The 25,031-nt window shown below is 42.9% G+C and overlaps 1 protein-coding gene across 1 annotated transcript in view; it reads left to right on the forward strand.

Moving 5' to 3' along the window:
- The first annotated feature begins 2,947 nt into the window (after positions 1-2,947).
- Positions 2,948-25,031, forward strand: part of SLC12A4 (solute carrier family 12 member 4) — a 77,498-nt gene continuing 55,414 nt past the window's right edge. Inside the window, exon 1 of the mRNA XM_077831069.1 lies at positions 2,948-3,150. Coding sequence (XP_077687195.1) covers positions 3,009-3,150 — 142 coding nt within the window. The 5' untranslated portion in view covers positions 2,948-3,008. The remainder of the gene's footprint in view (positions 3,151-25,031) is intronic.

Raw genomic sequence — 25,031 nt, forward strand, 5'->3', positions numbered from 1 at the left:
CTAAAATAGACCTTCTTCCGCTCTTCCTGCCCTAAGACTAGTGTTTCCCATGGGCTCCTGTGTAGCCTGAGAACTCTTTTGCTGTCTAATGGCAGGAACTAAAAAGTGCATTATTACAGAAAACTTAAATGGGCGATAAGTTTACAGAGTCAGATTCCTGACTGAGGAAGTCTTTTTAGCCCTAAATCTAAAATCAGGTTGGATTGAGCCAATAGAGAAAAGTCAACCATATAATCTCTTCCCCATTCTTTTCTGGTGACTTTATGAATTTTAAAGAATTTTAACCATTAATTTAACAACAATAAGAGAAGATCAAACCCTTATAACGTCAAAGATAATTTCCCAAAAGAAGTGTGAATGCTTAAGTAGGGTGTTAATAGAGAGGCCTTATCGTAGAATTTTCAATCTCGAAGCCATTAGAGGGACACTATCACTTAAAAATAAAAGTTCTCTAATACTTAAGTGAAAGATTAGGAAAAAAAAAAGTTTTCTCTGGTTTGTTTGTTTGCTGACAGCACTTCTGGCAGTCAGTTTCCCTGTTTCCCCCATATAGTGAGTTTCTCAATTCTCTATTTGCTTTGTGTGGGTCTTTCAGACTGCAAAATGGGAGAGGAAATATAAAAACATGAATGTGAAACCACCAGAAATGACAGAAAAATATGGGGACAGGTCTAGTACAAAAAAAACTTTTTAAAATTTAAAATACACCAGATTTTAAATCAACAGTGTTCCTTTAATTAGCTCACTGCTGATAATCTGATTGAAATTCGGGATTAGAAGCAGAGTTTGGGTACAGAACCACCACTGTTTTCCTATCAGACACAATTTTAGGATTGCAAACTCTTGCAATTTTATCACCAGTCTTGCAATATTTGGTATTTTCTAAAGCCATGAGTCATGCGATTACGTGAGAATCTCAGCTTTCCTTTTAAAAGAAGTTTTTATCCCCAGCTGCAAAACTTTGAAAGACTCAAGCCCAGAAGGCAAATACAAAGAATCCACAATTTTAAAAAAAACCCAACTCATTATTTGTAAGATAATCATCTCTGTTTGTGGCCTGACTCATAATTTTTGAACATTTGAATGTAGGCAATACTGCTGCACTGTTCAGATTCAGCCATATTTACCAGTTCAGCACTAAAAGTGTTCCTGATACAGAATTTGGAGGAAAGAATACTGAGCAGCTCCATGGCTGTCCAGCAACATCCTCCCCAGCTATTGCCAATAACCCTCGCAAATTAAGGACCCCCTTTCTCCCCTCAGTTAAAGTCCTGGGGAGTAGGACCAATGATACTCCCACTGGCTGTAGCACTCTCTGCCTCCCTGGAGCTCAGCTGGGTCTGTTTAGCTTTTGCCTCCTGCTGATAGGTTCCATTTGGGGAGGGTTGGGCCGCAGGCATGGTTTTATCACTGGTTTGGCCCTATAGCAGAGCTCCAGGGGGACACAACAGTAGTAGAGTCTGTTCTCCACAGCAAGAGGAGTTCTGTTCCCTATTTAGACAGGGAAGCTGTGAGACTTGCAAGCAAACCGGCTTAGCTTGCTTGTCTCCTGCTTTCCCCAAACCACCCCCCTTAGGTTCTAGGGCAACTACTCTACTGATCTGAAAAATCAGCCCAATAGAAGGGTTATTCTTGTCCTGTCTGTCCCAGGAGCCTCTATTTAGCAGAGAAGACTAATTCCTTTCCCTCTCTTTGACTGTCTCAGGTCTAGCTGCAGGAAAAGGAAAAATGTTAAGATTCTGAGGTGCCTGGGCCTGCTGTAGGGGTGCCCCTTCTCCCCATTGGACTGCCAGGCCGAGGCTTCCCCTGGCTATAACCATACCCCTGGATGTCTTTCCTGCAGGAAACAGAGAGTCTGTAATGCAATATAGCAAGGCGGTGAACAGGTGCTCTTTGACCCTGTCAGTGGGCATTGGGGTGAATGGGGTGCTCTGGCAGAGCAGAGGGGAAGACATTGCTTCTAAGTGTTCCCCTGCTTTAAGTGGTTTATCTGGCTTTGTTGTGCTTTGCTGGGGTAATGGGCCCCTTTGCCTCTCTCCTGAAAAGGGGATGGAGAAGGGAAAAGGCCCATCTTCATCAGTCCTGCCATAGTTGAGTCACTTCACTTGCTGCCCTATGGCTTTGACTTCTCCTTGTCTCCCCACCTCTGCCCTGACCCCTTTTACAGCCCCTTCCCTTCTCCTGCCAAACCCTGCTTGTCTCCCTTCAGACCCTTTTCTTTCCACTCTCCTCCCACTTTAGCATTGCTGAATGGCGTCCCCACTCCCAACCTGGCATGGCTGAGTGGGGTCCCTCAAGTCCCTTCCCCTCTCCCTATTGCTCTCAATCTCTCTCTGCTTAGTGCAATTCCTCCCACAGCCCTCTTCCAGAATGGAGTCCCCGCCCAAATCCTCCACCCCTATTACTGAGTGGAGGGCCCCCCTCCAAATTCCCCTTTCGCTTCCCTCTATTACTGGATTGAGTCCTGTCCTAAAGTTCACTCCTCCTCCTCTTCCACCCACCTCGCAGAGTGGAATCCCCCCAAATCCCTGCTCCCCCTCCAAGTATGGAGCCCCCAAATCCCCTCCCCCTCCCAGTCACAGCGTGGAGCCCCCCAAATCCCCTCCTCCCCCTCACACAGTGGAGTCCCCCCTCACAGCAAGGAGCCCCCCCCAAATCCCCTCCTCCCCTTCACACAGTGGAGTCCCCCCTCACAGCAAGGAGCCCCCCCATCCCCCTCACACAGTGGAGTCCCCCCTCACAGCAAGGAGCCCCCCCCAAATCCCCTCCTCCCCCTCACACAGTGGAGCCCCCCCAATCCCCGCCCCCTCGCAGTCGCAGAGTGGAGCTCCCCAATGCAGATTGGCGACCCCTCAAGCAGCGGCCGGCGGGGCTGGGTGGGGTGGCGGGCTCGGGCTGCCGAGAGGAAGTGACCGCACGGGGCTGGAATGCGCCGCTGGCTGGGGAGCGCGTCCCGCCCGGCTGGCAGCGACCCGCGGCGCCGGAGCTGCGAGCGGGGCCCCGGCGAGATGCCGCACTTCACCGTGGTGCCGGTGGCGGACCAGGCGCGCGGGGACTACGACAGCCTGGAAGGGCTGAGCTGGGTGGACTACAGCGAGCCGGGCGGGGCGCGGGGCCCCGCCGACCCCTACGACACCGCCAGCTCCGAGGGTGAGTGGGGCGAAGTTCCCCCAACTTCCCCGGCCGGCCTCGCTCCTCCCGGTGCAGCAAGGGACGGGGCGCGGGCTGGGGCGTCTCATAGACTATCGGGTTGGAAGGGACCTCAGGAGGTCATCTAGTCCCACCCCCTGCTCAAAGCAGGGCCAATCCCCAGTTTTTGCCCCAGACCCCTAAATGGCCCCCTCCAGGATTGAACTCACAAGCCTGGGTTTAGCAGGCCACTGCTCAAACCACTGAGCTATCCCACTCCCCTGCGCTGTATCTGGATAGAGGTCCAGAGCTCCCCCCCTGCCAGTGCTGCTATGAATGGAGGGGACTGTTGTCAGGATGAGCACCGTGTCCCGGGGACAGGCGATTCCTGTCCCCGGCAGACAGAGGGTGGTGTCGCCTTAGAGGAGAGGCTGTGCGCCTGCAAAGCCTAGCTGCTCGCCTGGGACCATGTCTGGTTACATCAGCTGACGCTGGACGCTCCAATTCTCCTGTCCTGGTATTGAGAGAGTGAAACAGTTAAAAACCCCAATTCCTCAGGACTCACCTCCACTAGCCAGCGGGTGGCCTGTTAGCAGCTCTTTAAAATCTCGTTTCCTTACTTTAAAAGAAAAGTGAATGGGACTGCTCCTGTTACAGTCTGTATGGTAACACCCATTGTTTCATGTTCTCTGCATATATAAAAACTCCCCACTGTATTTTCCACTACATGCATCCGATGAAGTGAGCTGTAGCTCACGAAAGCTTATGCTCAAATAAATTTGTTAGTCTCTAAGGTGCCACAAGTCCTCCTTTTCTTCCTGTGAGTAAAGTTACTCATTGCTTGAGTGTGGGCAGGATCATTGTCTGCTCTCTTTCAGTCTTCCTGCTGTGCCTAGTATAATAGGACCCTGATTAGGCATTGGGCCTTTTGGCCACTATAGTAAAGCAAAATGTTTTAAGGAAGCTAAGACAACAGTAAAAGAGTCATACAGTAATGGAAATGGTTCACAGACTTGTACATGCTTATTTCTTGTTGCTAACTAAAAAGCTACATGGATGGAATATTTGAATCTGGATTTTCAAATCTTTCCTTACCACTGTTGGCAAATCTGTCTGTAATAGTGAGGCTTGTGATGTTATACGACATTGTAAAGATTTACTGGGTGAAAAATCTTGCCTAGGAACAGTGACTAAACATTCTAGCCTTTTGTATGTAGCCTAAGGATGCAATAAAAAAAACTAGGAGGAGTCTGGTGGCACCTTAAAGACTAGCAGATTTATTTGGACATAAGCTTTCGTGGGTAAAAACCTCACTTCTTCAGATGCATGGAGTCAATGCAATGTTAGTACAGAATGTGAAGATCAATTCAGATGTCACATTTTTGTTTTTAAAATGACTGGTGATGAAAGTTATTTTTGTTCTGTTTTCTTAGACATGACCTGATGTAATTGTGTAATGGGCTATTATCTAGAAGTGGTTTTTAAAATTAAATAATATGCTGTGGCTTACCATGAAATAGTAGTTATGGCTAGCCTGTCTGTGTTGCACTGACATTCAGCGAGAGAGAAGAAATAATTTTAGTTACAGTGGTTTTTCTCTGACGCAAAAAGACTGTATGGCCTTGCAATTAAAAAGCTAACCCGTCCTTCTGCTCCTGGCCCCATTCCTTCCCCCTCAAAACAACTTTTGCTCTCAGTCACTTGTTGTTACTTTTTGTTTTGAAAATTAAGTTTCTTAATGAGGGAGATTGTAGAGTTTATTTTATGGCCTAATCCTGCACATGGAAGGATTTTTCATGATTTGTGATGGGAGTATTAAAAGCTGACATGAGTAACTATTTAAGTGCTCTCAACTAAATAAACTCACGATAGAAACTATAGCTAAATAATCTAATCTCATGTTACTGTTAGCTTTTCCTATTGTGGTTATGTACTCTCATTCCTTTGGTCTGACAGCTATTTTTTAATGTAAAATCAGTGCTTAAATAATGTAGCAAATACTCTGTGCATTGTCTCTGGGCTACTTTTACAGCTGCTTCTGTTAGGCATGCTTCTGTTAGGCATAACTGCATCTCATTAACAGTTAATTTAGTTAAAGAAGGCGATCTCTTAAGGAGGAGGGGCCTACCCTGGGGGCTGATGGTGGGGAAATAGAATTTTAATTAGGCTACTGTTAACTGGTTGCTGATGTCACTGTTTAGCCTTTGTGGATGTTTCACTGTGACTTTTAAAAGGAAATGGAATTTAAAAGATCCAAGGTGCATGACCAAAGTGGCTACAACAACCCTGCAAGCAACAGTGGAATTTTAGACAGGCAAAACAAATAATAATCTAGCTCTATAAGTGATCAAAACAGTGAGGCTCCAGATGCAAGTGACCTTTGCATTCCAGTGTGCCAGACCAGGGTGTGTTGTAATATCTGTGCACACTTCTGAGATGCTTAATTAGTGTGCCATTGTAAAATGCCTTCAGAAGTAAAAATTCTTTCACAAGTATAGCAGGGGAGGATGGGGGATCTCCATTCAAAAACTTGTTTCTCTTGTTGAACAGCTTGCTAGACAGGTGGGTTGGTGTCTGCTGGACTAGTTCTTAATCCTGAAAACCTTCACTCCTAAAGGCCCTATGTGCTTTTTAGGGATTATCCTTCTCCCGCAAAAATATATTTAAGGAATTAACCCATAAAATGTATTAGTCCTTTAGGCCTTGTCTTCACTGGGCAAAAAAGTGTGTTCTTACCTCATATTAATGAATGTGTGGTAACTAACATGAGGTAAAATCCAAGTGAAGACCAGGCAGTTTGTAGTTTTAGCATGAGTTAGTCTATGGGGTAGTGGAGCCTTGCTTGTACCTTCTCCACAGGATGGAGCAATTGATCACTTCCTGCCCCCATGTTGGGGCTGAGTAGGAATAACCTCTAGGACTACTAGGAGTTACTGCTCCATTTGGGTAGTGAAGGGAAGAGAGCCCAGGCTTTTGGCTGTGTCCATCTTGCTGCACTTAGCCACTGCTGACGTCCTGAAGGCAACTTCATTTCCCATTTGAAAAAAAACCCAGCTGTCTGTCCTGCATACTGGCAGGCTGATGCATTGTGGCCCTGGGTGTGTTGCTTTTTAGACTGTTACACAAAAATGTGCCAAAAGGGCTACAGCTGACTTACATATACTCTGAAGCTGACAAATGTCTGGCGAAGGTTCTGTGTTAATATGTGTTGTGCTTCAGCAATATTTTTTTGTTTTGTTTTTAGCTGTAACGTTTTCCATTTCTGTATCCCCCTTATAGTATTTATATGGGCTGGGTCACATCAGCAGGGCATAAAGATGATGAATGGCCTTGCTACCTCTACTGACATGCTAGCGCCTTTCCTCCGGACCCACAGCTTGGAGGCTTGAGGAAGGGGGAAAGGCTTCACTTCCCATCTCCCAGTGATCTCCAACCTTGTAGTTAGGGCCTGGGAAGTAAAGACCCACTTACTACTACTGTTTTCTGGGCCCAGCAAAGGGAAACTCCAGGTCTGGGGAGAAGTCACCTAGCCCTTTTTGCTCCTGCTGGGTTCCATCCTTTTGTGGTTGCGCAGAAGAGACAACAACTCCCTTTGTCTCTTCTCTGCTTCCAAGTGCCTCCCTCCAGCTTAATGTAGAGGTGTAGGGGAGCATCCAGTGGATGGGGAGTGCCAAGTAACAAGGCACGTGCTGAGTGAGGGAAGCTCCCGTGAAAGGCTGGCAGTTCCAGCAGGAAACCTGTGAAAGGGAGCTGATTGGAACTGAGGGGAGAATTGGGCCCGCAAGGAATGTTCCAGGGTGTTCCGTGGCAGTTGTGAGTATGGATTGTGAGTAGGATGCTAACAGTTGGTGGGAGCCATGACGCCAGATAGGATGTTATACTTTTGTGTAACTGGAATGCGTCACTTTACAATTTTAGTTGGTGATTGTCCCCAAAGTGTGTGTGTTGTTATATGGGCAATCCATGAATATGTGGAGGGGTTGTCTGGCAATAAGTGTGCTGGCACGTTGTCCATTTCCTCCGTGTGGCCCAGTGGAATGATCCCTGCCACCAGGGCTAGAGTGGTGAAAACTAAGTACAGTTATTTTTGTGAACCTCTTGCTTTGGCAGCTTGCTTGTAAGAGCCATATTCAAATGCTGCTCCAGGTAGCTCAGTTTGACTGATCACGTGGATGGCCTAAAATGCAAGTTATGGTATGACGTTATCAGGGTAATGCTGACTCTCAACTATAGTAATATTGAAATAACGGAGAAAAAACACTGGCTTTGGCTTTCAGAATATTCCTTGAACACCTGTCTCATGCTATAATACAGCTGTGAGACTTTGTGAGTCTGGGAGAACTTAATTTGATACCTTCCCTCCCTCAGTCCCTGTCTGTTTGCTTCATGGGGTTTTTTTGCTTTTGAATGTTTTATTTTGTTTTTTATGGGATGTGTTGCCATCTTATGGTGGTATAGCATTTCAACATTACAATTTCTTGGCAACACTAGTTATAAGCAAATAAACAAAGTGCAACACAAGTAATGCATTTTAACAAAAATATTTAACATGTGATTATTTAATCCTAACAATTGGTTAAATGCTCACTTGTAAATAAAATAAATCCCTCTCACTGTTTGTGACTAACCATGACACCTTCCTTCATTTGGAGGAGGGATGTAAATGTGTGAGCCCTGCTTTGTGTGTCAGCAAGAGTAAGAATGCACACTTGGTATCCTTTCAACATTTGAGATAAAGCTGGTGGCTTGGTAGGGGGCTCATTTAAAAAGGGGCAAAGAAATGGTTTGAAAGATGATAAAACTTCTATTTTAAAGCTGATCTTTCATAAAGATTATTACTCTTCCCAGTCCTCAGAAGGCTGAGCTGTTCACCTCTGTGACGTGCTTGACTTCTGCCAACACAAGTCTGACAACTTCAGATATGTGCTCTGTAGGAAGCTGTTTATCTTTCAGTGATGTGTGTGGAATCAAGACTAATAAGCTTTGTGTCGCTGACCTAGTTTGGGCAGTGACCAACTCTGGTTTTGCCAATGCACTTTCATGCTTATTTGCCAGTTGTATTACAGCTTTTGTTGAATCCATGGAACTCAATGAAACAGTCCTGTAACCAGCCTGGAGCCCTCTCCTCCAGAGATGGCAGGCTAGTAGTAATCTTACATGTTGTATTGATGTGTGGGCTGGTTGGTTTTTTTGTAGTAATAGGTTATGGTGGCCTGATACAATACAAAGAACTTTGTTGCAAGCTGGTTTTTTTTTTAATGGTTGGGGGAACGGGAGGGTGAAATGATGATACCAAGACCATATATTTTCACTTTTATCTTTCCCCCAAACAGGTATTTTTTAAATATCTGATGACAATATTTGCTTTTAAATATAGGTTAAATTATTGAAGTAACAGCTCTTAAAACTTGGAACGCAGCTCATGTAAAATGTGTATGAAATTCTTATAGTGTATGTAGCATTTTTTTCATTCCAGAAGATTCCAAAGACTTGACCCTTTGGCAAAGTCTGGAGACAGGGGAAAAATTGGCCTTTGTAATGAAATTAGACATCTTAACTAGTGTGTACCCAGAGTCTTTCTTATATACATACATAAAAGAGCATGACTGAAATTCAGGTATTTTAGGGGCTGAGAGTAGCAGCCATATGAATAAACAGAGTCCAGTCCCCACACAAATGTGGTTTTTGGCTAAATGAAGAGGCAACCCTATTTTTACACACTTACTCTTGTCATTGTTCATGTTACTCGAAAAATATAGAATGAAGCCAAACAGGAGGGCGTTGGGGAAGATTCTAGGAAGCAGCTCTACAGGGAAGCAGAGTGAAATAACTTTGGAATGTGGAGCACAGTGTTACTTCTAGTAATGGTGGAGCTGACTCCTGTGTGATTTCTTTACCACTGTCCAGTGATAAATGCTACTGGGCCTTTGTCTAAATTTACCTACTTTTCAGAGATAAAGGGCTGAATAACTCTGCTAAGGAAATCACTTCAACTCACTTTCTTGGTGTCTCCATTTGTTAAGTGGGGATAATGATGCCATGTAAGGTGCTTTAAAAGTCTCAGATGACAAATATAATGTGAGTTCTACGAAATGTTTATTATGTAAACCCTTGGATCAAGGAAGTTGAGATATTTCCAACTTGATGCTTTGATCTGGCTCACCTCCTCCAGCTACAAATACAATATGAATGTGATGCAGAGCCACGCTGTGTTTAGGTGCCAGAGTGATAAATACTGTAGAACCACCTTGTGAACATCCATCCAGGATATAAAATAACTTGTAATGGAAACTGAGAGTCTGAGACTAGATTGTATGCAGTTGAACTAAAAATCTCTCTGCTCTTTATGAAGTCAAGTGTATGGTCCGGCTTATGGGCAGATGGCAGTTACTATAGCAATGGTACCAAACTCAGGATGCAACATTCAGGTGCATAGGTCTGCAGACTTATGCTGATAAAGATAGGATTGTGATATGTGGAAAATGGAAAGACTGGAGAAGGGCTTCAGGACTTACCCAAAAATTGAACACAACTGAATATAGTGGAGGAGAAGGCGTATTCATTCTTCTTCTGGTTCAGACAATCTCAAATAAATTGGTTAGTCTCTAAGGTGCCACAAGTACTCCTTTTCTTTTTTCTGAACGCAAAGATACTGCCCTGAGATTCTCATGGGAACCCCATGTAGGGTTGCCCCAGAAGACTTGTCAGGTTTCTGAAGCTTTTCAGTAGTTTGCACTTTGTCATGCTTACTCTCTCTATATAGCTGCTTACTTTAAAAAACCATGCCCTGTTTAGCCTGTTTTATACGCCTCTCACATATGGCTTCTGATTCTGTGGCGCAGAAGCTGAGGCAGCTGCAGCTGTGGTACACTGAAGGACTCCCTTTGCCGGCTGCCAGCAGAATCCTTAGCTAAATTTAGAAGAACCTGTGCCTTTTTCTGGATTCTCTGGAATTTAAGTAATTTGGAAGTATCTAGGAAAGATTGTTCTGATGTGTCAACATTAGTTAAAAACAACCCTCTCATATGTCTGTCGGGGTGTGTGCAGTGTAAAACAAAAACTTCACTGCTCAATGTTTATAATTGTGATTAGAAAGCTTAGCAAGGATATGTAGAGAAATGGATTTTCTAGTTGATTTTTATCCACAAATGACGACTGTCAGTGATTTGCTGACTAATGAATGTTTCAAACAAGAGTGGTCAGACTCAGAGAGGTTCTTTAAATGCTGAAGCAGTGGGAAATTTACATCGAACAGAATACTTGTTCAGGGATCCTAACTCAGCTACTGGTATCCCCAACTTGTCTTTTCCCACTTAATCTCTGCTTCATATAAAAGTTTATTCTGTCTTCCCTCTCTCCCCCAGCTTGCTTACCAGTGTTTGGCTTCATTAAAAGTAAACAGTAGCATCCTTTCTCCTTTTCCCCACTCCAACAACTACGTTTCATGATTATGGTTTTATTGATCTTTTAAAACTTGGCTTTCACATGAAGCCCCATGCTAAGTGGAGATTAAGACACTTTGCAGCCCTATTGGCCAGCAAATGCAGCCAGGCATAAACACCATTCACTCAAGTTTAAAAAAAAACCCTACTGCTCATTATTTTCTTTTTTAGTGTGTGTAACGGAATGGGGGACACTCAGTGTCACAGAGAGATAAAGACACTTTGTGGTAAGTTCTTTTTAAATATAAAACTCCAGGAACAAGCTAAAAACTTAAATTTATCTTGACAAAGTCATTCAAGATAGCTTTCCCAAATTTAATAAGCAGATTTTTTTTTGTAATGCAGTAAAGCAAATACCACTGTTTCTGTTAGTGCAACAGACTTATTTGATCAATGGGGTTTGTTTTTTTTTGTATTTCTGTTTGATTTGGCTGGCAACATCTTTATTTCTTAATTGTTCCTCTTTAATAGTGAGCTGAACATGAATAGTGATGGATACAATTTGTTTGTTCTCTGTCTTCCTTATGACAGACTAGTGAAAGGTATCAATGCTATTGTTGTGTTATAGTTTTCCCCTCTTGTTATTCCTCAGGAAACATGTATTTTGCCATGTATGTAGAGAACTGTGTACAATTAGTTCTGCTAGCTGTGGTAGACATTATTTGAGTGTTTATGGCATATTAAGAGAGACAGGATGGGTGAGGTAATATCCTTTATTGGACCAACTTCTGAGGGTGACAGTGACAAGCTTTTGAGCTATACAGAGCTCTTCTTTAGGTCTGCTTATGGTATATGCAGTCAAGTAAATTCTTCCAGAACTAATGCTTCTGAAGCAGGTAGCAAGACAGAATGCTGTATGTGAGTATTCTAAGTCTTGTAACTTAATTAATTTGTGAATGTCTTTTCTCCGTCCTCTTTTTAATGTGTAGTAGTTTTCTAATATTCAATTAAAACACTATGGCTCAGTTTCAGACAAGAATGTATTTTAACCTTCTAGATTGCAGTGTCAAGTTTTCTCTATGAAATAACTTGCCTTTGCAAATATTTACAGTGTAGAGGTCTTGGTGTATGAGGCTTTTCTTTAGCTATCAGATTAACTGTAGGAAGCAAAAAAAAATCCTCTCAATTGATGTCTTAATTTATAATTTCTAAATTCTACATCCCTAACTCCTTAAGAGTATGGACTTGTCCTCAGTATAAAAAAAAATTGGGGAAACTTTTTAAAGATATTCCCATGACTGTTACAACATCACCTGTAAATTGCCTATCATAATCTTATTTCTGTATGTTTTCTGGTTAATAAATTTTTTCATTATAATTTAAGCACTACTGGTAACTGTTGAGGACTAGATTCAACGACCCTGTTGAAGAGAATAAGGAATCTTCATAGTAGTCCAAACAGCCATATTTGCTTATTCTACAAATGCTTTATTGGCTGTATAGAGGAGTCCTCAAGTGATTTTTGTATGCAAAATAGCAGCAACACTACAAAGGCATCATGCTATGGGGAGGGGTTTGTTCTACAGAATATCATAAGTAAGGGAATCTCTTGCCAGGTGTGTGAAACTGCTTCCAGTCACTAGCCCATTTACATGAATCTATCAGACTACACTTTATAAATGTATGTAAAATATGTTAAATTGGGCATAAGATTTTTTTTTGGTATAGTTTTTATCTTGCATACTTCAGAATCTTTTATACGTGTGCTAATCTTTCTGCCTCACAATTAATCCCAGTTGTTATGGAACAAAATCACAAAAGACCAACAGCAGGAACAACAAAAGCTTCAGTTTCTTAGAGATGGGCTGCTCTTTAACATCCACGTACCAAACTTTGCACTTTGCGGTAGTCGCTCAGATGGACTGTGGTTTTAGCTCCTTTCAAGCCAATTACCAAAAGAGAAGTCTACAGCATCTAGAGCACGGATACACTAGAGAGTTTACAGCGGCGCAGCTGCACTGCTGTAAACTGTCTGATATAGCCGTTCTAAGAGAGCTCTCTCCACTCCAGCCCCCGTGAGCGGCAGAAGCTATGTTGGTGGGAGAAGCTCTCCAATCCACATAGCACTGTCTAAACTGGACTGATGATGTCATTCACCCCCCTGAGCAACATAATTTATGCCGATAAAAGCTGTAGTGTAGACATAGCCCTAGCTCTTTGCTGCAATGTTGTTGCTAATGGTAGGTGTACCTTGGGGAAAAAATGTTGTTATATAATGCATTTCTCCTCCTCCATGCATGAAACGATGATTCTGTAGATCCTACAGAGTGAATATGTATTACTTTAAGTATTTCTGCTCCCAGTCTGTTCACAGACTTTGTTCTTTAGCAGGTTTGGTACATGTTAGTGGAGTTTGTGGATACTACTGTCACAGTTCAGGGCAACTGCACCTGTATTTCCCCTCGTTGGTTCAGCAAGGCCACTCGATTTCAGCTCCCCAGCTGTTGGCTTTCTTGGGTGGAGACCTCGTCTTACTCCCTTCTGACTGAGCTACTTCCTGGCTGCACAGTTCCCTGCCTTTACTGTGTTATTCCCTGCAGAGGCAGGCTGCTTACTTTCTTTTCAGAGATGGTTAACAGGTGTAAGTGCTCCAGTTATAAGTTAGCACACAGTTCTTTCTGTGCAAACCTCTTTTATTCTTAAGATAAAAGCACTACAAAGCTACATGCATGTTAATCAGCTTACTAGACACCATCTCAGCATAGGCTCTGGAAGGAGCAATCCTTCAGCACCCTAGCTACAGGGTTTCCTTTGTAGTCAAAAGTTCATCACAGCTTCAGCTCAGAACTAGCACCCAGTCTATGGGGCCTCAGTAGACCCAGGCTTTCCAACCCTACTCTAAGGATTGGGGCGCTCCGTGGACCAGGGATAATGTCCATTGCTAGGTCAGGAAGAAGGAACTGAGCCAATTTAAAACCAGGCTATTTATCCAAAAATCCTTTTAGGCTCTTGGTCGCTGGAGAATCCAGTTTGAACTGTCTTGCTCTCTGGAGGGGGGGTGTGTGTGTGTGTTCGTGCGCGCACACTGATAACAGAGGAACTATATTAGCATCCCCCTCCTCCTAGAGAAGGGACTTATAATTCCACAATAACACGTACAGTTTTAATACAACGGACCCCCTGATTCAATAAGGCTTAACTTTATTGAATTAAGTTCATTCAGGATGTTGCAGGAGACTGTTACACCTACTGCTTATCAATATAATTCTGTAAGCGGCAGAATGATAATCTGTTCTCTTGTGGACTTCAAGTTATCTACCTTGATCTCCTTACTGGAAGTTTGTCTTTATATTTTTTGTATACTGATCTATATTTGTAGGGTTTTTTTTTAGTAACTGCCACCTAATTCAGTGGATTCTGGCCCCTGCTGTGTGGTAGTGGTTTAACTTTTGTAATCATGACCAGTGTGGGGCTTGGAAGTACCAACCAACCTTTTCCCTGCACCCCTGTTTGTCAGTATATGCTTTCCTTGAAGGACAGCTGCCTAGAACAGTGTGAGGAATCCATTTCCATGGAAATATATGGCACTACAAAATGTCATGATGAGTTTCAGATGATCTTTTAATCATTGTTCCGCTCTGTATGCCCACAGGCATATATTTGCTTGGCCGGCAGAGTGGAAAATGAAGTGGTAGCAGCCTTAAGAGCGAAAGGCTAAATTATTAGTTTTTGCATGGATGTATGGGAAAGGATTTTCTTTTTGATACCACTTGCAGGATTCTGAGGTCTTTGCTTGACTTAAAAGCTATTGCTACAGTTGCATTTGTCTCCAGCTTGTTCCAAAGTTGCTTTGATTGATAACCATGCTAAGTTGTACACGTACCTCAAGGCTCATTACTGCATGATGTCTAAACCAGTGCTGAGCATTTGTCACCATTGTCACACTAATATACTATTATGTACTATTATAGGAATGAGGAGAAATAGTGTTGTAGGTATTTGACAAATGCTGAATTTTTACCAGTGATCGCTGTACTAAGATGGACATGACAAGAAGGATGGTCTGGTGATTAGGGCACTAATTTCAGACTCCAGAGTCCTTGCTCTACCACAGTTGTGCTGCGCTATGCAAGGTCCGTGCTACCACCAAAAGAGATGGTGGAGACCAAAAAGCAGTGTGTGGAATTTTAAAAAGGTGCGGAAATTATGGGATGTGGAAAGCATTATGGGATGGAGAAAGTGGAGTGGTGGGAACTTGATCATAGCTCTCAGAAATCCCTGGGCGAACCACTGGTATCTCACAAAGCACTGCAAAAATGTCCCACAAGGCATTGAGCCAGATGGCAGTGTGGTTCACACAGGGATACCTTCCCCTGATGCATTGCATTTTACCTCGATGCAAGCACTCATGGTGAGTAAGTGCAGTGTCGGTGCAAGCACCCAAGTATGCACATGCCGAAGTGATATACAAAGGTCAGCAGCTGAACACAGACGTAACTCGCATTGACAGAACTTTGTGTTGTTGACGTGGCCTCAGATGTTAACACAGCTTATCAACATGTGTTTAAAATATAACTTTTTTCCCAGTGAAGACAGGGCCCTTGGATTTCAGTGCCTCATCTCTGAAATGGGGATAATAGAGCTTTTCTAACACTTAAGAGGTATTGAAGATAAATCCGTTAGAAAAAGATAGAATCCAGATGTCTCAGTCTTATGGTTTCATACTGCTGCCCATCACCATAGTATCAGAGCAGCTTCAATGTAAATTCAGTAGTCATAGTGAAGTGGATTTTACGGCGTCTCCATCACTTCTGTTATTTTAAGGGGGGGAAGAAATCTTGGCTGGGGGTGGGGGCAGGCTTAGAGTTTGTATTTTGGGTCTTATTCCTTTTTTTCTTTTGGTGTGGGTTTATTGGGTAAAAGGGGGTGTCAGTGCTGAGTGCCCATTCTTATGGCGGAAAGGATTTTTTGAAGATGTTAGTTTTGCAGTGTTTCCTAAACACTCTGGATTTGCCTGATCTCCTCTAGAAATTTGTTCTATAGTTGGGTCCCCTCCATCGAGAATGCTTTGTTCCCAGATCTCACATACTTTGTCCTGGTGATGTGCATTGTCCCAGAGGAGTGCAGCTGTTGTGTTGGTTCACAGATCAAAATTTGGTCTTCAGTATAACTGGGGCTCGATCCATTAATTGCTTTGAAAACTAGGACTGAAGTTGACTGGGAGACATTCAATAGCAGTGGGGGCCATGTAAATACCTCTGATAAATAGATGAAGCAGATATGTGTTTAAATAATACAGTATATTCGTTCTACTGATGACTTTAGCTTCTCTTTTATCACAGATGAAAGAGGTCACACTTTCCCCTACAAACCAGCTGCCACTCTCCATCTTTTTGAGATCCCTACTTACAGCCCAGTGCTTTTTCTTATTCATTTTTTATTAAGCAGTGTATGAGAAGTTACTCCTGTGTATGAGAAGTTACTTAGGGCATCAGATGTTGTCCGAAAAAATATATCTTTAGGGGAGTCAGACCATTGTAATTTTGCCTTTCATCTCCATTTCAAAGACAAAATGCCATTATTACATGCCATTTGAAGTAGTTTATTTTGCTGAGCTACGGTAACTTTCCGAGAAGGCAGACTTGTTGAGGCTTGCTATTGCATACTTTAAATTGCTGATTGCAGTAAGAAACAAATTTTATACCTAGGAGCCACACACTTTTATAACAGCCCCACCTTGTGCTGAGAGCCTGTCTGTGCTTCCAAGCTAAACAGCCTTGAACTTGGGCAGTGTATGCAAAGACCATCTCCACGGAAACTCAGGGTGTTGCCCAGGTAATCAGTGGATCATTATTAAACCAGACCTCAAGATATGCAGTCTACCTTTTGTCTTTCATAAGGCACTCCACAAGCCCTGTCAAATTCCAGTCTGGTAATTCTGTCTTTCAAATGCCTTCTTCGGCTTCTAGTCTATTAACTTTTTGGCCTAGATCGTCACTTAGTATTGCTGTGTGCTAAATAGCTGCTGTTTAACTCCAGCTGTGGCCTTCATTTAAAATGGTGTGTGAAATCATCTCTGTATAGCTTGTATATAAGTTTAAATTTGAAAAGAACTTCGGGATGAATACTGCTCCCGTGACAAAAAGCCCAATTATAAAGTTATGCTACCTGAGCCACAAGCATCCATTGCCAAAGGGCTGCAGCTTTTTGTTGAGAACCAGGCACTCCTCTGAAGATGGAAGAGCTGGCAAGGACCTAAAATGACCAGCCTGGTGGTAGAAACCTCAGCATTTAAACGGATACTTTATGCAGAGAGAGAAAGCTAATAGTAATAAATCATGGGTGAGCATCAGTTGGAGCAGTATCCATTCCACTTGTCTTCTGTAAGGCTCATATATTTAGCAGTCAGTCTGGTAGCTTAATTAAAAAAAAAAAAAAACTTCCCTTGATGGTCCTGGCTGGATGAATCTTATTCAAAACAAATTATTATTAATTTATCCTGTGGTGGGGATGCTTCCCTGGTGGTTTATGTGGAATGGTTTAGGATTAGAGCCACTATGTAAATGTGAACTGTTATTTGAGTGCTTAAGACTGCACAGAACACAGAGGAAGACATGATCCCTGCCCCAAAGAATTTATAATCTGAACTTGGTGAGCTGGACCTGCTTCCTGTAGTGCATATGAAATATGGTGTTCTTCCCTCAGAACATCTTTGCTAATTATGGAGTGCTCCCTGCAGTTTCCCGTTAGCTTGGCTGGCTACAGTGAACAATCTCTTCTAGATGTTAATTGGCACAAAATGTAACAAGGATTAGCTAAAACAATGTTTTCCCCTTTGGAGGAATAGTAGTGAGCAGCTACTCCATTGTCCAATTTATATAACTGGATTGCGAATCTGAGGTTACTGATGGTTTTTTTTTTTCTTTTGGTCATATAAAAGGGAAAATACAGACAGCTTGGGGAAAGACTGAAACAATTTTATTAAAAAAATTCCAATATCTGAGTCTACTATGATGGAAAATACATTTTTCTGATTGGAAATCATAGGACTGGAAGGGACCTCAAGAGGTCACCTAGTCCAGGCCCCTGCACTCATGGCAGGACTAATTATGTAGACCAGGGTGGACAGACTTTTTTGGCCCGAGGGCCACATATGGGTGGAGAAATTGTATGCAGGGCCCTGAATGTAGGGCTGGGCAGCGGGTTGGGGTGCAGGAGGAAGTGTGGGGTGTGGGAGGGGGTATGGTATGCAGGAAGGGCTCAGGGCAAGGGGTTAGGGTGCAGGAGGGGGCTCAGGTGCAGGAGAGGGTGCAGGGTGCGGCAGGGGGCTCAGGGCAGGGGATTGGGGTGCAGAAGGGGTGTGGCAGGGAGCTCAAGGCAGGGGGGTAAGGGCTCAGGGCAGGGGATTGGAGTGCAGGGTGCCGGAGGGGTTCTGCATCTGGGCTTCAGCCTGGCACTGCTTACCTCGAGCGGCTCCAGGGTGGCAGTGGCGCACAGCGGAGCTAAGGCAGGTTCCCTGTCTGCCGTGGCCCCGCGCCGCTCCCGGAAGTGGCCAGCATGTCTGGAAGTGGCTCCTGGGGGTGGGGTGGGGTGGGGTGGGGGAGGCGGCTTTGCTGCGCACTGCCCTTGCCTGTGGGTACCACCCCCAAAGCTCCCATTGGCCGCGGTTCCCCGTTCGCGACAACTGGGAGCTGCGGGGGACGGTGCCTGCACATGAGGGCAGCGCATGGAGCTCTCTGCCTCCCCCTCCCTCAGGGGCTGCAGCGATGTGGTGCTGACCGCTTCTGGGAATGGCGCGGGGCCAGGGCAGGCAGGGAGTCTGCCTTAGCCCCACTATGCCATGGGGCTGGCAATCCCGTGGGCCGGGTTGAAAGCCCTGGTGGGCCGGATCTGGCCCGTGGGCCATAGTTTGCCCTCCCTTGATTTAGACCACTTCTGATAGATGTTTGTGTAACCTGCTCTTAAAAATCTCCAGTGATGGAGATTCCACAACCCCAGTAGGCAATTTATTCCAGTGCTTAATCACCCTGACAGGAAATTTTTCCTAATATCCAACCTAAACCTCCTTTGCTGCAATTTAAGCCCATTGCTTCTTGTCCTATCCTCAGAGGTTTAAAAAAAAACAATTTTTCTTCCTCCTCCTTGTAACAACCTTTTACATACTTGAAAACTGTTATCATGTCCCCTCTCAGTCTTCTCTTTTCCAGACTAAACAAACCCAATTTTTTTCAATCTTCCCTCAGAGGTCATGTTTTCTGGACCTTTAATCATTTTTGTTTCCTTCATTCCCTATCTGTTAAATATTTATAACTTCAGCTTCTAGGCACTGGATGTTATAAACTACTCTGCTGAACCATCCCCGAAAAATAGGGGAATATAATACATTGGGGCATAACTGATAGTGCTAATGACTTCAGGGCCATCCATATTACAAGGTGCAAGGCTGGAGAGGAAAACCTTTGACTCAAGTGTGGGGAGGGATTTATGTGATGAAACAGAGCTGGTACTTAAAACTTACCTCTTCCTTATGCATACTGACTAAAGCTTGAATTATGCATAGGCACTGTTTCTCTCACTTAAGGCTTGAATTTTGTCTTGTCTTTAATGGTTCTCCACTAGGATTTCCCAGGAAAAGAGACTTCTCCAATATTTGTAAGGTCACGATGAACTCCAGAGTTCATTTTTGCCACAGGAAGATGGTAGGCAATGTGTCTTCTGACTATAAGTAGCTTGGAATTTTAGCAACAGCATTTTCAGTATGTTAGTGACATTTATATAGTTTGTCTCTGTTGAAAGGATTATAGTTTCAGAAATATATCAATGTCTGCTTAGTCTTCCTGTGAGAAAGCATATTGCTTTATGAACCAAATCAATTCTGTGCAGTGCAGCAGCCAGCAGTCAGTGTGTCCCTGGAAATAGTGAACAGTTCCTTTGGAAGTACAGTATTACTTGTTTTAGTTGTTCTGGTCCTTCAGGGCTGCCTAAAAAAGCATGTGCTGACTAAATGTCATCTGAAGAATAGAGAAGAATGATCAACCAAATTACAGAAAATGGCAAAGAATTACTGCTAAGGGGTAAGTATAGCATGTGATATTAATACGATGAAGGGGTGCAGTGCTCTGAAGGCATCGGTGTGGCTTATTTATGAGGAGTAAAATAGAGAGACTTGTTGAATCACTAATCGCAAACATTTCAATGGCTAAATCACTTGAGTTGTGCAGTTCTCGTTGTTGCTATGGCTGTGAAGGTATTATCACAGTCTTTCAAAATACTGGGAAAGGTGGATTCTGTGATTTCATAGGGCTGGTGTTATACCTGCATGCTAAACAAACCATAAAAAAAAAATCTTAAGGAATATTGAACTGGAAATTGCAGTTTATATATTTCAGAAGATATTAGTGGCTCATTTTTAAACAGTATTTCATTTGTAAATTTCTGGTTTGCTTGTACTAAATCCTTTTCAGATGCAAAAGCTGTGTTATTGGCCATAAATTATTCTTACATGTTTTATATGCAGTGTCATGTGCAATTGAGCTGTTCTTAATCAACCTTTCTTTTGCCAGGTAACATCCATTAAGTACAAAGTCTTGGTTGTAGTGGTAACCCAGCATTGAGATGGATAACGTTATATTGTAGGCTAAAAGATGTGGTGAACAATTTTGTCTGTTTAAAATATCTATAAATGTTAATAGCTTGTTTTTCCTACTGGGCTTCAAGCTGTTGTGGTTCATGGAGACACATCTGTGATAATGATGTACAAGAGTAAATGTATCTGTAACCTCTGGAATTCAATTCTGTGTTTGAAGTACAATGTGATTCCTTTTGCATGCTTAAAAGCAGCCCAGGTAGAGATCAGAGATCCCAGGCCGAAGTCTACCCTATCCTATACCCTATACAGCTGCCCTTGGTGCATGGGGTATAATCCAGGACAGATTTGGCTTTTCCCAGTGACCATGTCTTAAAATAGAGGATAAACCTGGAGTAGCAGTCAACAATTCCACAACCGCTCCTCCCTCAACCTTCTCCTTCAGTGAAATGGGTTCTGAAGTCCAGGATGGTGAGCTGTTGCTGAACTCAGAATGGCTTCTTTTCCCCCCTGCAGTCACTTCACTGTCAGTACTTATCTCAGTATGTATATCAAATAAAGTTGTATTCTATAAAATAAAGTCCCATTTTTATTTCCTGCTGTTCACAATTTGAGATGTGTTTAACGTAATGATTTTAAAAAATAAAGCATTAAACCCTTTATTCCCTTTAGTATGCTAGACTTCAACAGGAGTCTTTGATCTGTGGAGCCTACAGAGATGAATCACCAAAAGGTTGATTGCTTTAAGATGTAACAATTTATATTTTTCAATTCTGAAAAAATATAAACAGGTTAAAAATCTAATCGTACAGCCATGGTAACTGTTTTTACATATTTAAAGAAAAATGCCTCTGACAATTTAATTATTGATCAAAATACAGTTGAAGCAAAAATAAATCAATATTCCTCATCAGATTTGTGATGTAAGCTGTTTATAGAGATAGTGTAAATGTGTTATAGACAGAAACTTGCATTATGTAAAACATTTTAATGCAAACACTATTCACTGTTGTCTAGAGAGAACCAACCGTGTTTTTCTAATAGATTCTAAATTCTATTCTCTTATAGTTTAGTCACCTTGGAATCTTATTTAAATAATTGGATTATGATTTCTTTTGCCTTTTTAAAGCAGTTTAAAGCCAATAACTTCAAAAATAAATATAATGTGATTTTCAGTTGTGCAGTTTACATTTGGAAATCTCTGAAGAAAATAGAACAATTGCTAGTTGAATAGTTTGCCATGGAATTTTACCAAGGCTTTGGGAAATATCTTTATTCAGTAGAAGTCCTCATGCTATTCTCTGTAGTAATGGAACCAGAAGAAGTTTGGTAAACAAGAGCAAACAGTTAAAGGACAGTTCCAATTCCAGTTATACCTTACAGTACCACGATGTGTGACTATTGTAAGTATATTCTTCAAATAGAGTAGGTCATCACACTTTGAATCTGTGAATTACTGTGTCTCTTTACGTAGGCATGAGGTTAGCATAACATTGAGGTGCACTGGTATTTTTAAACAATAGGCTTGAATAGTTTTGTAGTGTCAAAATATTCCACAGTATGAAGACCAAGACTTTTGGCATACATACTGACAAAGATTCAGGGTCAGATTCTGCTATCTTAATAGTATTAAGCAGTACTGTACTCATCAAGTAGCTCCTCTGAAATCAGTGAAGCTGTTTGTTGAGCACATACTACTTCCTGTGAGTATGGGAGCAGAATCTGGTCTGCGGATAAAGATTTTTGGGAGAGTGTCTGTATCTTCCTTCATGTCTGCAAAGTGCCTGATACAGGACTGAGGCTAAAATAATCATAAATACCAAGATCCTCTGGTAACTGGAGGGGGACAGAGAAGATGGAGATAATAAGTTCTATGCCTTTATCCTTTTACTTTTAAACCGAACTTGGAAAAAAACCAAGTAAAGATCAGCAATATTTTTTTGAGATGGGTAGGAGGAAACCATAACTGTCTGTTAAAGCTAACTTGCTGAACTCTGTTTGTGACTCTGAACACTGCTTTAATTTTTGCATCTGAACAATATCTAACTGGATTGCATTTGTTTGATCCCTATCTCTTTTATAAATGTGTATAGGAGGGTATAAGGTGGAGTCCAGTATCTTTTTCTGTATTTCCCAGACAAAATCGATTTTTAAAAATTCATTTACACACTATCACTTCAAACAAAGTTTTTGGAGAGTTTTGTAGTTTTCTCAAAAACAAATAGCAACTTGGGAGTTTGCTACTAAGTTTCCACTTCGTATCAGAAAATACAGAATTCTGGAGATTAGATCACCCAACCAAAATTAACTCTTTTGCCAAGGGTTTGCTATTCCAATCTTAAATTTGCAGGCAATGTACTTGTACCTCTGTAGGCAGAATATTGAAACCACAAAGATTTGGTTTTATAATTGCTTTCACACATGTATATGTTTGAGTCTAAGTGATACTCCTGTCTAGGTTTGTATATGTAGACACTCCAGCTCTGTGTCTAATGACTAGTACAAGGGATCTCAAACTTCATTGCACTGTGACTCCCCTCTGACAACAAAAATTACTACAGGACTACACAAGGGGAGACCGAAGCCTGGGCCCGCCCAAGCCCAGGCACCCTGGGTGGGGGGGCCAAACCAAAGCCTGAGCCCTGCTGCCCCAGGCAAGGACGCCAAGGCCAAAGCCCAAGGGCTTCAGCCCCAGGCAGGGGGCCTGTAACCTGAGCCCTCCACCCAGGGCTGGAGCCATTGGGCTTGGGCTTTGGCCCTGGGCGATGGGGCTCAAGCTTTGGCCTCAGACCCCGGCAAGTCTAACGCCAGCCCTGGCGACCCCATTAAAATGGGGTGGCGACCCACTTTGGGGTCCTGACCCACAGTTTGAGAGCCTCTGGACTAGTATAACTAGTATAATTCTGAACAGTAGAGCATGCTGGTCCCTGGTGTGCAGTCTGTCTTATGAAGGTGTCTTTCAGCAGACAGTGCATGTTTGTAATGGGGTACTCACAAGCAAAGCATGATCACAAATAAGGCATTTGGTTTTGTGTTTCTGGAGAGATAAATTTGTATTTGATGGATGGATAGACTACCACTGAATTTCTGACGGTCTAGTAAGTTGTCTCCTTGACAATCAGCAAGACCTAAATACAAAGATTGTTAAAACTTTATACAAGAGAGCCTCTTGTGTTGCAAAAATGTCATTATCTCCAAAACTCTTCAGTTTACTCCAAACTTTTAAAATTAATTCTACTCTGGACTAAGACAGGGTATGTGAAATTTGAGGTAGAATTGTTGGGCAGGAGAAGGTTAAAACAAGGACTAAAATTGGTGGAAGTTAGCTTCTAAATTGTCCCTTCTTACTGAAACTAGAGGTAGCTATTGCTGCTGGCTAGGACCAGTGTGCCACATGCTCCTAGCTGACAGCTGTCAGTCACTAGTGCAGACATGAGTTCCCTGTCTTGTGCCTGGAATCTACATATGCAGTCATCTCACATTGTAGACTGTAGGAAGTTGCCTTATCAGGTGAGTCTGGAAGGGACTCCCTGTAATTATGACATTAGAAGCTTTGCTGAGCTTGTCTTAGCCTGAGAAGCATGTGTCTGGACATGTCTACACTACAGAGCCTTTGCTGGTATGTCTGTGCCAGCAGAGGCCCTGAATGAAGATGCTGCAGAAGCTGACAGGAGTAGTTCTGCCAGCATAGCTACTCAACCTCCACAAATGACATTAGCTAAGATGACAGAAGTACTCTGTTGTGAGCACAGCTGTGTCTGCACCGGGGGTATGGCTGTGTCAGATAGGATACTCTCGTATAGGAGTTTGTGACACCCAAGGGACCCCTTGATGCCAATTGGCAGAGAGCACAGGGAGTGTATAGAGTTTTACAGGGATCCCCTGGCTCACATATTTGCATAGTAATTCACCAAAGGTCTGTACTGAGAGCCAGTAGCCCACTGGTTGTCATAATTGTGTTGTGTATGTAAGGCTAATATTTAAGAAGCTATGTATATATACTGCAAACTCTGTTCTTAAGTAGGGCAGATCACCGGTGCCTTGGACTGATTCCTTTCAGGCAGGGGGTAACAGATGCTTATTTCCCTGTCTAGTCATTGTGTATTGTCAACTTCACAGTGGTGGTCTTATTTGCATATTGAGCCTGATGCTTATCAAAAGGTTGTGAAACTGACAAAAGAGGGAGGCCGGAGGGGGGAAAAAAACAAAACAAAAACAATCAGCAACAGGTGTCCAGTTGGACAAAGGACTGTGCTGATATATCTGAGGGTACCAACAGACATCCTGCATCTTCCACTGACAGGGCGACTTGTCTCATGAACAGAAGATCACAGACAAGCCTGGCTGTAAAATGCTGAAAGGACTTTCGGTGAACATTATTCTGTAAGATGGGGAAGCATCTAGTTAAGTAAGTCTAGGTTCTAGAATGCGTGTTATGATTTTATTTTATATGTAACCATTTATTTCCAGTATTTTTACTTGCATCCCTATACTTTGTTAAATAATTTTTTACTCATCTTCACTATGAACATCTCTAAGCACTGTGTGTTAAATGAAATGGTGATCCGAGGTGTAACTGGTAAGCTGGCACATACTGCTCCTTTGGGATCAGCGGATCTGTGAATAACTGTGAGTGTTCAGTGGACCAGGAGCTGGACACTCCAGGGAGATGCTCGTGGGTAGGAGTGTGCTTATCGCTAACCTGTAGAAAGAGAGTGGGCCTGCTCAGGCCTAGAGGGGAGTATTTGTGTTGTCTGTGGACAGTGGAGTTGGGGAGCTGATCCCCTGGCAGGCACAGCGAGGCTTCCTCATGCTAAGGACAGGTGGCACTGAGGTGCCTCTCAGTCATGGGTACCCTGGGAAGCGTGATAGAGTGATTTCCCCCTCCCCCTTCTAACTGACATAGCTATGCTCGCAAAACTTTGTAGTTTGGA

The sequence above is a fragment of the Eretmochelys imbricata genome, chromosome 12 (assembly GCF_965152235.1).
Source record: "Eretmochelys imbricata isolate rEreImb1 chromosome 12, rEreImb1.hap1, whole genome shotgun sequence".
Lineage (NCBI taxonomy): Eukaryota > Metazoa > Chordata > Testudines > Cheloniidae > Eretmochelys > Eretmochelys imbricata.